General features: G+C 35.8%; 1 protein-coding gene across 1 annotated transcript in view; it reads left to right on the forward strand.

The window, feature by feature from the left end:
• LOC104164126 (sodium channel protein type 2 subunit alpha-like) overlaps positions 1-13173 on the forward strand; it is a gene marked incomplete at its 3' end in the record, with an annotated part of 58596 nt that overhangs the window by 10197 nt on the left and 35226 nt on the right. The window contains exons 10-13 of the mRNA XM_009703362.1: positions 3264-3563; positions 7846-8193; positions 9999-10131; positions 11570-11808. Coding sequence (XP_009701664.1) covers positions 3264-3563; positions 7846-8193; positions 9999-10131; positions 11570-11808 — 1020 coding nt within the window. The remainder of the gene's footprint in view (positions 1-3263; positions 3564-7845; positions 8194-9998; positions 10132-11569; positions 11809-13173) is intronic.

Raw genomic sequence — 13173 nt, forward strand, 5'->3', positions numbered from 1 at the left:
TTTCTGAACAGCCTTATGCTTAAGACAAGGATAATAAACTTTTATGAATTAGAACACATATAAATTATGCCATGAATTACAGAAAGAAAAGAAGTCTTATAGAAGTGGAAACAGCCTATGAAAATCAGGAACTAACCAAAGAGCAAAAAAGCAAGCTAATGGTACAGAAAAGAATGCTACTAAGTTCACCAAAAGACTGTAAAAGTAAAATATTTGTGATAAGAATGTCCTAGAAACCTGACTTTAAGTAGTCATAGTTCATGATGCTTTGATGTTACAGATCTTATGAACGACACAAAAAAAAGTCTAGTGACATTACTTCTTATTTATGGTTAGAGAGAGAATTGCCAGGCTTACTGCACTTAATAGTTCTTCCTCGATACTGAGAAAATAGAAAGAAAGATTGTAATGCAGTCTTTTAGGTTTTTATTCAGCAAGGTATTTAAGCATATCCCTAATTCAAGCACACTGAAGTCAATCAGAAGTTTGTATATCCTTAGAACAGACTACCAATATTTATGAAAAAGGTATTACTTCAGATTTCTTTTAAAGTGATCTTTGTTTTCTTTGAAAAAAAGGAAATTATTTAAAGTTTTATGGGGAAAAGACCTTTTAATGTATACTTATATGTGAGGTTTTCTTATCTGAAAGTAAAATATATGCAGGAATTCAGCTCTGTGAGTCAGATGTCTGTCTAATCTCTGCGCTGATGTTCCACTGCTTTTCATCTTGCATATAGTAATTTTCAACAGGACAATGTTTATAAAATGCTAGCAAATTAGAATCTTCTATGAAACTGTAATTTTGGTAGTATTTTACAGCTGCTTTCACTAAGTTAGAATGATTCTATAAAGAGTGCTAATAGAAAGTGAAACTCTCCATCTTTTTCTTGAAAAGAAAGGTTTATGCATGACCTGTAAAATCTAATTAGCATATCTCTATTTTAGTCGTTAAACATTATCACTTCCAAATCTCTAAAGAAAAAGAAGAATCCTGCAAAATTAAAATTTTACAAAAAGTCAAGTATCAGTAGAGAGTACTTTTTTTCTTAAATCTGATATTTTCATCCATGAAAGGCACTGAATCACATTATATGAAAAGGTATCAGGAGGCTTATCTAGATATTTGCATGTTTGAGAGTGGGGACAGAGATGAAGCTGATCCAGAATTAGGAAGAAGAATAGAACCACATGAAACAGAGACTACAAAGAAGTTTGGATAAAGGCCCTGGAAAATTGTTACTTCACCATGAATGACCACCCAATTCAGTCAAGATCCCTTTTGTACGTGAAAATACAAGCAGGAAGTAGGCATTACTAGGTGGATCACTGAGCTGCTGAATCAGTTGCTGAGATGGAAATGAGTGTGGGACCCATCTCTTCACTCCCTTGACACTGAACCTATTCATCCACAAACCTAAGTCATCACAGTGGTCTTTGGGTTGCTCACCTTGTTTGACCTTTGGTGTTATTATTATGAAGTAGGTGGGTGATTACTCAGCATCTGCTGCCTTTGTTTCTGTTAGACCATTTGAAGGACGATATTCTGAAACCAGTATGACAAGATTTTGAGTATCACTTTTTATAAGTTAATAAACACTTCAGAATCCCTTTAATACTCCATTTAACAGAAAAAGTCTGTATCAAGTCAACTTGTGTAGCATGGGTGGTATATATTGTGGCACAGAAAGCCATTAATTCATACTATGAGTTTTCAAACTATCCTTTCCTCATCTGAATGATATTTCCTCAATATCTCATCATTGCTGAAATACTTGGCATTGAATATGATATATTTTACCGGATAATTATTAGTCATTGTTACATAACCCTAGTCTTTTGCCATTTATCATAGCACACTTTTTCGTAAGCTCACAGCAGCCTATCATCTTCACAAACTTATTTTCCACTGCAGAATTTCATAGCAATCTCCCAGACAGTTCTTTCTAAGAAAAGTACTGGACACACTCCCAATCTGGAATACTGTGTTCAGCTCTGGGGCCCCCAACACAAGAGGGACATGGACCTGTTGGAGTGAGTCCAGAGGAGGGCCACGACAGATGATCAGAGGGCTGGAGCACCTCTCCTGTGAAGACAGGCTGAGAGAGTTGGGGTTTTCAGCCTGGAGAAGAGAAGACTCCACAGAAACCTTAGAGCAGGCTTCCAGTACCTAAAGAGGACCTACAAGAAAGCTGGGGAGGGACTTTTTACAAGGGCATGGAGTGATAGAACAAGGGGCAATGGCTTTAAACTGGAAGAAGGAAGATTCAGATTAGATATAAGGAAGAAATTCTTCACCGTGAGGGTGGTGAGGCACTGGAACAGGTTGCCCAGAGAGGTTGTGGATGCCCCATCCCTGGAAGTGTTCAAGGCCAGGCTGGATGGGGCTTTGAGCAACCTGGTCTAGTGGAAGGTGTCCCTGCCCATGGCAGGGGGGGTGGCACTAGGTGATCTGGTTTCCTTAATGAACCAAATGAGGTAGGCTGACCACTGTAGTTGAAGATACTGGTCCTGAGTTTTGGGATGGCTCTTCGCTCCAGTAAGTCATCTCATCCCTTTCCATCAGAGAATAAACCTAACCTTTTTCTTCTCTCTGGCCACGGCAGCAACAGGCAATAAATGTACCTCGAGTGTAAAACCTAGAGTGCTGTTACAGTGGGAAATGTGGGAGGGAAAACATGAAGAGGGAGGTAGGGCTTGAAGACATGTCTAGGGGGTGTGCCTGTTGCCAGTGAAGGTAGAATGAAAGTAGGGGATTGTACTTGCTGAGAAGACAGTGAGGAAAGGCTGGATACAACTACTTGCAGGCTGCTAGTTGGATTGTGATACATTAACTCATATGGCGGATGTTAGGGATTAGTTTTCTCTGTAAGGACTCAGAAGTGATCAGCTGAATTAGAGCATGATGTGGGGCTTTTCTCGAGAGAATATGTGGAAGCAGGTCTGAAATACATGAAAAAGCACCGTGTTTATACTTTTCTGACTACCTTAGTTTTAGACCAGTGTCTTGTGCAGCAAATCTTTAAGGAATAGTGATGCTATCGTTCTGCCGAAGTTGATGCTTCAAGTAGCTCATGCTACTAAACAATGAGGAGCTATAGAACTCAGTAGTTTATCTTCAGGTCAATTTGTTGGTGTATATTTGCATACTCAACGGTGTATAACCAACAGTATTACCACAATGATAATAAATACAGTTGATAAGAGCCTATGAAATTGTTCATTTTTTGCCTACTAAGAATACCTTGCTTTGTAACCTGACAGGCAACAGCAGCAGTAGCAGCAGCATCAGTTGCATCAAGAGATTTCAGTGGTGTGGGGGGATTGGGAGAACTCTTGGAAAGTTCTTCAGAAGCATCAAAGTTGAGCTCAAAGAGTGCTAAAGAAAGAAGAAACAGAAGGAAGAAAAGAAAACAGAAAGAAATGTCTGAAGCAGAGGACAAAGGAGGTATTGATCAGTTCCCCAAGTCTGAGTCAGAAGACAGTATCAGAAGGAAAAGTTTCCGCTTCTCCACAGAAGGGAGTCAATTGACATATGAAAAAAGGTTCACATCTCCTCACCAGGTACAGCACTCTTTTTTATTCAGTCATGTACGTCTGCTCTAATTTGGTTTTGACCGATATTACAGCACCTTTACATATTGGAAGTTATGTAAAAGGTGGGTGAAGTTAAAAAACAGTGGCAGTACCGTTAACAGTGTTACGGTTTGATATGGTTTGACCCATTCTAATAACAAAGGGATAAAAAGAACATACCAGGGATAATTGTAAACTTGATTAAAACATTTCTGAAAATGTATTTCCGAAAATGTATCTGGTAGATTGGAGAAAGAATCAAAGACCCTTTGATTAGTACTCATATATTTCCATTAATCAACCATAGGTTCTCTGTTCTGCATCCATTTCAAAACTATACAAATATGTGGGTTTTTTTAGCAGACCACATCATCAAAGTACCATGCATAGGAAATTCCACACTACCATTAGTTTCTGTTGGTCTCCTTAATTAGCTTCTTTAAATGGTAGATAATGAGAAAAGTAGCTCTGATACTCCACCATAAAGACAAACTACAAAGGGATGGTTTGTGCTTAGATTTATAAGAATTTAGTCATATTATTCTTTTTCAATAGAAATTCATTATACAAGATGGAGAATCATTGCAATCATAGGAAAACATCGTTTAGGAAAGACTTCTATAAATCGTTTAGTCAAAACTTCAAAGCTCTACTCCTTTAAATCAAAGGATCTCTTCCATGGCTTAAGGATACCTTTGCTTATTTCAAGTCTACACACAGTTATGGTATTTATAGAAAAATCACTCTGAATGCATCTCTTCAAAATGATCAGGTCTGGTCTCAGCCAATAGATGACATCTACCTGTCAATACTACCCATGTTTAACTACCAATGTTTATCCTATTTAGTGTTCATATTGAGTGTGTTATTTTACAGGCTCACATAAAATATGAGATTCAGTGGCAGAAATACTTCACACTGAAATATATGCACTGAGGAGAGGAAAGCTTAATTTGAAGCAAAGCCCCAGTAATTAGTGAAGTGTAAGGGATGATGCCTGGTCTGAAAAAGATACATTCTCATTTCTAAGGAAGTGAACTAATGTTTATTGTAATTAAGAAGAATGACCAGGTTGTTCTCTGGATAAGGAATAAATAAAATGTAAGAAAACCAAATTATTAAATCTATCTCAACTCCTTTGAGTAACATCGTAAAAATGAATTTCCAATCTAATAAAATGTACTATTAGTTTTGGGTCAAAGCTGCTTCAAAAAATCTTTCATTAATTGTAATGGGCTTTGAGTCAGGCTGATACAAAGGAGCTGCAGCCAAAGATCTCATCTTAGACTGCACAGTCCTGCCTCACTTAGAGATATATACGTGTCCGTACCTCATAGATGAAGATGGTGACTGACGTGACTACACTAAATAAGTCACTGACAAAGTCTGGGCAGAAAGGAATTTCTGACTGCTAGTCCTGTACTTTAACTACTTGATAATAGGCCTCTCCACTGCCTAGTCTAAATTCCCTGATGCTCTTTTATGTACTTCTGGTGAAGAGACTGGCTAAGGAATATATTCTGTTTACATTAAATACATATTTTGGCACACAGAAAAAAATACAGAAGCATGTATACTAAAAGGAGGAGGAGAAGTTGAGGCAAAGAGATTCCACAGATATTAAACTTTCTGTACCTTTATTAACATACAATAAAACATTGTTGCATGTATTTGTTCCTGCTCTGAAACTCTCAGAAAGATTTCATCCTATCAATTGTCATGAAGAACTGTGAAACTTCCACAGAAACTTAAGAAGCTTAGGAAAGCAAGGCATTTCAAATTACTTTTGATAACATTAAAATTAAATGTGAATTCATGCTGCAGAATAAATAAAATTCATGAAAATCAAGTAAAAACTAATATTGTGTGATATCTAAATATCTTAGATTTGAAAGAAAAGTAGGAAATGGTGCAATAGACAGGAAACAGCTCATCTTGAGATGTCATGAATTACACAGCAGGAAGGAAATAAGTGACCACCTGAAATACATTTTTTAAAAATTAATTTCAAATATTAAAATATGAAGAGACTTGTTTCAAGTAAATAATCTAAATAAGGATAATGTATTAATTAAATACATATCTCGGTAATTGTTTTCACAGTTGTAAAAATGCTTTGGGGCAAACGTTGCCTGCATATAACTGAAATATAACTGAGCTGCCACAAGACTGGAAGGATTACAGGCAGTAGAACTGGGAAAGGAAGAGCTGGTTTGTCTAGTTAGCCATGCAGTTAGCTCCCTGGTGAAACAGGGTGGCAGAGCATGAAACAATGTGGTTGAATGGTAAGGGGAGATAATCTGCCGAGTCAGCCGCTGTAGAGATTTTGTCCTTTGACACAATATTCCATGTGCAAATGAATGATGCAGCCTGCAAGAAAAGCCAAGCTTTCCTTTCAGACCTTACTTTCCCAGAGCATGTAGACACATCTATTTCTGCCTCTACGTGTGTTAGAGTTGCAGCCATTTTGGCTTACATCTTTTGTCTCAATCCAGCAGGGACTTGCAGAGCAGGCATTACTCCTCCCAAATCCCTGAGAGGCCTGATCCATTTAGCTGTGCTCAGAGCATGATAACACGTATTGGAAAGATTGGACTACAAACAAAATATAGCAGCCATGGAAACATTCTCTAAAAAAACAAGGGTAGCAGTGGTAGTCAGACGAAACCTAGTCTGTGTGTGATTTTTTGGACTGTAGGCTAGCCAAATAGATTTACAAAGAAACGTACAACAGGTGCAGTAATTAGTTTACTGCTTTGTCAGAATTCAGTGTCATGCTCTATAGCAGCTAGAGCTTTTTTTTAGATAAAATTATCTTTCAGCATAAGCGAAACAACACTTTTTCTCCAGCCAAGTTTACATAAATGGGTTAGCAAAACCATTTGGCTGATATTCTTCAAGTAACTCAGCCTGAGGCCGAAAGCCAGCATAGAAAATTTCAGCCCAAATTATTAAAATTTGGTATAGCTGTAAGAGCAGAAAAAATACATCTCATAATGGTAAACACCTGCCAGCCTTTGTAACAGGCAGTACTACCAGTTCAGCACACACATTATGTGTGTGTATGTATAAATCTGAGTATGCATATACAGAGATACATATGGATTAATATATGTATATATTCAGTGTTTGGTTTTCACAGTATTAATATAGGCTTATATATTATAGAGCAGTTTTCAGTTTCATTTTAATTATCCTGGGATAAAAACCACTGCTATTACATATGAGCACTTTCCACCTGCAAAGTCAGTGAAAAATTGAGAATCATCTCAAGCCAGGTTTTTGATGTACCAAGAGGTGAAGATTTGTACAAATGCAGAATTGAAGAAAGCTTAATGCAAGGTTTCTTTTTTCCACAATTAGTACTTATTTTATTTATTCATGAATGCTGTTAATAAAATATGTAGCAAGGGAGAAGAACATTCCATTAACCAGCTTCTACTGTAATTAAAAGATGAATTACCAACAACCACTGATTTATTTTTCTCATTTGTAAGAGGATATCTTTAGGTAACTGTGTCCCTGCTGAATGCTTGCTTTGAGCTGCCTGATGGCCAAGTGGTGCCATCTGGTAGGGGTGCAGCCTGCTATAGCCCCCAGAGTGCTATGCACAAGAGTGCCACCAGTCATGTTCACAGTGTACCTCCGGAGCTTCCCCAAGCTGTGGCCTCTGTCTTCTAGTTCTAGAGTACTGCGTATGTTGTTCCCACACTATTGAGCCTATTGTGAAGAGGGCGGACAAATTCTTTACATCTTCTTAGACTGAATTTAATACCAAACTTAAGACCACTTCTGCCTCTGGCAAATAGAATAGAAAACAATGGTCAGTGAGTGTTACCAGTTGTTATCCCTAGGAATCCAGGGGATGAAGAAAGGAAGAAAAGTAAAAAGATTTTTAGCTCTGTCCTCTAATAGAAGAAGGAATAAAAGACAAATACCTACAAAACCTTGATAGTGATGTTGAGAACTGTCTGCAGCACAATCATGGGTCCATACCAATTGAACCTGCCTTCTTTGCTCAAAACTGTCTAACCTTACTTCTGTCTTCTGCACAACTTTTCCTCAGTCCTGCTACACTACCTTAAAAAGAATTTTTCCCCTCCGCTTGAGATCCTGTAATGAGCACATTCCCCTAATGGACACACTGATACTATTTAAGAAAAAAGTGACTATCCTTCCTCCAGCACTGTAACTATTCTTTGAAAAGCCAAGAACTTAGTACTTCAGTTCTAATGCTGTTTTGTTTTGATTTATTTTAAATCTTTTACAGTCTTTGCTAAGCATTCGCGGTTCCCTGTTCTCACCAAGGCGCAACAGCAAAACAAGCATTTTCAGTTTCAGAGGTCGTGCAAAGGATATAGGATCTGAAAATGACTTTGCTGATGATGAGCACAGCACTCTTGAAGACAATGAGAGCAGAAGAGATTCTCTCTTTGTTCCAAATCGACATGGAGAACGGCGCAACAGTAACATTAGTCAGGCGAGTGTGTCATCTAGAATAGTACCAGCCCTTCCAGTAAATGGGAAGATGCACAGCACTGTGGATTGCAATGGAGTAGTTTCCTTGGTTGGAGGACCTTCAACTCTAACTTCACCTACTGGTCAGCTTATACCAGAGGTAATTATAAGTAAACCAATAATTATTATAGTTTGGTTCAGGCATGGAATTTTTTCTTACTGCTCACCTCTGCCTGCCTTATCATTTCTTAGAGCTGTGAGAAATAACTTGTAATAGTTTCTAAATAACAGAACATAAAGGGGAAAAGGTCCTCAACCTCCTATGTCTGAGCTTCAGCAAAGTATTATATTCTCCTTGCCTTCAGCAAGAGATCTGCACATAGAAAGAAAAAATACATTGAATTTGACAATTTGTATATAGTTTCACCTCATCAACAAAGGTAGGCATTTGATATATAACTAATGATATACCTTGGAAATATGTGTAGAAAAACACCTGCAAAATTAAGCAGAATGCAGTTACTACTCCCATGATAGTTAATAGAAATACTCCTTACTGAATTTATCTGTAAGAAATTTTTCTCCTTTCATTCCTACATACCTTTACAATTACATTACATTTGTCTCAGTTTCAGACTTCTGTAAGCTAAGATGTTCTTTCAAACTTTTTAAAAAGCAAGGTTTTTCATACATAGTATTTTTATATGGATTCAGTATGGTATTTTGGTGGCTACAATAGCACGGTATTTAACCTGAAAAATATTTTCATTATAAAAAAGTATTGAGATTTCATTACTACTATTACACATTTCTTTTAATTTTTGTTTCTCTCCTATCTTGGTAAGACCTTTGTACAGGAAATTCAATCAGGTTACCTCAGAGGTTATGCATATATAGCTCTATTTCAGAAATACATTCACTTGAAAAAAACATTTAGCCATTTAACTCAAGAGTCTTCTCTAAAGAAACAGTAGTAGTGAATGCTCAAAAATCGTTTTTCATTTTTACACTAAGATAACCTTGAAATGCCTTATGAGTTCTGCAGGCTTTTTTATTCTTTTTCTGGATGGGGACAGAATAATGAGAAAAAGAGTGAGTGGTTTCCATGAATCACAGAATCATTGGTAGAGCAGGAACCAAGATTTAGGAACTTTTAAATCCCACTCCTGTGTTTAGGTCCCTAGGCTACACTCAGAAGAAAAGCAAAGCAACTGTAAGGACACTTACATGCTAGAGAGTAGTGACACATTAGGCACATTTAAATCAGAGCTGGGTATTATTGCTTTGAAAAGATAATTAGAAGCCGTTAGAAGAAAACAGAGAGGACTTGCATATCCATTGCAGGTATATATCACAAATTCTGTATAAGCATTGTGGTGGGTAAGAATTAGGTAGAAGAAATATTAAATAAGGTGTGATTTTTTTCTCCTATAAAATTTTCCAACCACACTTATCAGGTTAGGAATGCAGTACATAGTATTAGAGAGATACTTAATTCCTAGAATTATACTCATGTTTCTTGTATCAAAGTTACATTTTTAAATAATAGTTCACTTCTTTCTGTACTTGCACTTTACTTATTTAGCATGACTAGCTGCTGGAAATTAAGGTGACAGGTTTCAACTTTGATCATTTTTTCTTGAAACAATAATAATAATCACTGGCAAAAACATACCTAGCAAAATTTTTGTTCTCTCAGTCATTGAAATGAGAACCACCTTCGGTCCCACATTTCCTAGGTATCATGTCCTCCAGTTGATTATTTGTAGCACTGTTCAAAATTCCCACTGAGTTCCTCAATAAAGAACAAAGAAATTCCTACAGGAACAGAAACCTTCGGTGTGTAAGGAAAGTCTAGTATGCTGCACAAAGCTGATTTTGATTATCACTACAGTATTTATACAGTAAATATTGTAATTTGGCTGTTGAACTGGATGGTTTAATTCCTCAGTATTTCATTTACAGGGCACCACTACAGAAACAGAAATAAGGAAAAGAAGACTGAGTTCTTATCAAATATCCATGGAAATGCTGGAAGATTCTGCTGTGAGACAAAGAGCAATGAGTATAGCCAGCATACTTACAAATACAATGGAAGGTATTTGGTGCATTTTATCTGACAGGCAGTTCAGTGAATTTCTGCTAACTACACATACAGACCAATTGTTTACATAATTTCCTTTGTAAATGTAAAACTGGACATGTGAAATCTCTGAACATCAAATACCAAAGGCTTTTGAGCATTTCTAAGATCATTTATACATTCTAAATGCTTAGTCATTTATTTTTCATGACAACTTCCAAAATATTACTCTATTGAGTGGACTAACAGAGACAAAATAATCATAGTTAGGGGACTGCCAGACCCCCAGAAAATACAGAGACTTTCTTGCTATAAGACGTCAACAGGCAAAATCAATTAAGATACTCAGGAATTGCTATGATAAAGGCAGTGATGTGCTAGAACAGTCATTTCCCTTAGACTTAAAATCCAAGGATAGTCATTAGGAAACTGAAATGAAAAAGATACTTCAAAAGAAAACAACCAACTGTAATCAACCCATGCCAATGCACATGAACTGCCTTCCTTAAGCATTTCTTAAACTTTGGTAAGTATGTCAAAGACAAAAATTATTATATTTACTATATGAAAAAGCATTCATTGTTGGAACTGTTTTGCTTATTTAGTGGAAACTGAGTACACTTCCTTCTGGGCTGTCCTCAACCATCCCATCACATTAGACATTCATCCTTGTTATTAGTAACTCAGTAGAAGTTATGATTCTTCTGTAACTTTGACAATATTGACAGTGAAATGGAAGAAAAAATAGTTTGTAAAGATTCTAAATGAGAGCAGAGTTGTTCTGCTAATACTAACATTGTTCTGTTTCTCAATTGATAGACACTGCATCTGTACAAGACGTTTTCAAAAAAAGTCAAATGGTAATTTTTAAAATAAGAAAACAGGCATTCTGTATTAAAAATAACAGTTCAAATAATCAATGATAGGTATGCACACTGAGTCATTTATCTCTTATGATATTGTGGTGGTTCCGTGTAGTACCAAATACAATACTTTTAGGAGCTCAAATCAAAATATGTACGCATGTTACATACTTGACACAAAAATTGTATATTTTCTGAAGCTTACACAAATTATATACATCAAGTCACCGACGATGGAGTCACATCAACTTTTAATATCCAAAATTAAGACATCTGCTGTAAGCAAGTTAACTAAGCTAAAGTAAATATCTAGACTCTCCCTACTGTCATGGGAAAGAGACAAACGCATTTCTCTCTTTAGATGTCTGAGATGCTTCACTCTTTAGGGATAACTTCACTGTCCACTGGTTGTAACAGAGCTTAAATAAATTAGATGCTTAAGATGGCTAAACATAGGTAAGCGAAATCCCATGTTAGTGTAAGTTGTTTATTTGAATGATTTAATCTCTTCACATATTTTAAACAAGAACTTCCAAAGGATGTAATTGGAATATTCACTATTTGTTAATTTTTTTCTATTTTTTTTTCAGAGCTTGAAGAATCCAGACAGAAATGCCCACCATGCTGGTACAGATTTGCAAATACCTTCTTGATTTGGGATTGCTGGAGTCCATGGTTAAAAGTAAAACACGTCGTCAATTTAGTTGTGATGGATCCATTTGTTGATCTTGCTATAACTATTTGCATTGTTTTAAACACCTTGTTTATGGCCATGGAACATTACCCAATGACAGAACAGTTTAGCAGTGTCCTTTCTGTGGGAAACCTGGTAAGTAGTTTGTCAAACATTACGTGGTGTAAAAATACCCTTTCTTAAAGAAGAAATGCATAAATGCATTGTATAGGTTTTAAATTTATTTCAGTTTGGGTTTTATAATCAGTTTAGAAAATGGATATATGATTTTCAAAGATAAAGTGATTTTTGCTTGAGCCTTTAACTTTTATGAATCTATTTTGTAATTACAATAATGAAATAACTGAATATGTCTGGACGTGGACTCTTCACTGGATTGTCAGATTTCTTGAGGTCTACCTTGGGGTTTTTTTTTCAAATGTTAAGATAGATTGTCTAATTTTTACCATGGTACTGATATTCCATCACAGAAAATATTTTTCTTCTGTAAGAAATTGATGAAATATTCAGATATCAGAAATTCTGTTTCTTTTTTTTTCAGTTACACTACAGTGAAAGTACATTTCCAAGAAAGGCATATTTTTTGTTAGCAGTAAGTCCTTGCCACTTTAGGTAACTAAAAATTACTTAATCATAGAATAGAATCATAGAATTGTTTAGGTTGGAAAGGACCTTAAAGATCATTGAGTCCAACTGTAAACAATAAACTTAATAAACTAGAAGAATATTCTTTATTCTCTAACAAAAAGCACCTTGTATCTGTAAGTTTGCTGGTGGTGCCTTTCCTGATTTTAACCTGACCCAGAGATTTAGCGTTACATGTAATTATTTTCTGAGCAGATACTTAAATGTGGCATAACAGTTAAACGTTCTTGTTTATTTCTCTCCATTTGCTTCTAATGCTCAGGAAGCAGAGGACTGAACTTTGCAAATGTTTGTTTCAGAATAAGATTCATGCATTTTTAATTTTTGCCAGCTGACATAACTGCCAATAGTTTACATGAGAGAGGTCTGGATTGACTCACATAACATGCAGTCCTGAAAATCAAAACCAACCAAGTGTTCTGAACTAATCACTCAAAGATTATTTTTGAAAATTCTGGTAATATTTAAATAGAATAATAACAGACATCTCAGAGTATGTTTTAAAGTCTAAACATTTTCCTTATATGTACTGGTAATACATCCTTCTAGGATTTTTTTTTTTTTAAATAGAACTAAAATTGAACTTACTATCTATGTGTTCTTGTATGCTTTACAGTTTCCTTTCTCCTGGACAAAGATCTAATTGCTGTCATTTTCTTTTGTTCATCATACTGTATTTTGAAATGTTGGTCTGTCATACTGTTAGAATTATTTCTCTCCCACCATTTATACTTGCAAGGTCTTCTGCCTTTTCTCATCTCATATTTTTCTTTTTCTTACTCTAAGCTAGCAACAGTCATATTTTTATCTACCTTTGTAACAATCTAGTATCCTTAATTAGGACTATATATATGC

Source organism: Cariama cristata, unplaced genomic scaffold, assembly GCF_000690535.1.
Source record: "Cariama cristata isolate BGI_N322 unplaced genomic scaffold, ASM69053v1 scaffold8897, whole genome shotgun sequence".
NCBI lineage: Eukaryota > Metazoa > Chordata > Aves > Cariamiformes > Cariamidae > Cariama > Cariama cristata.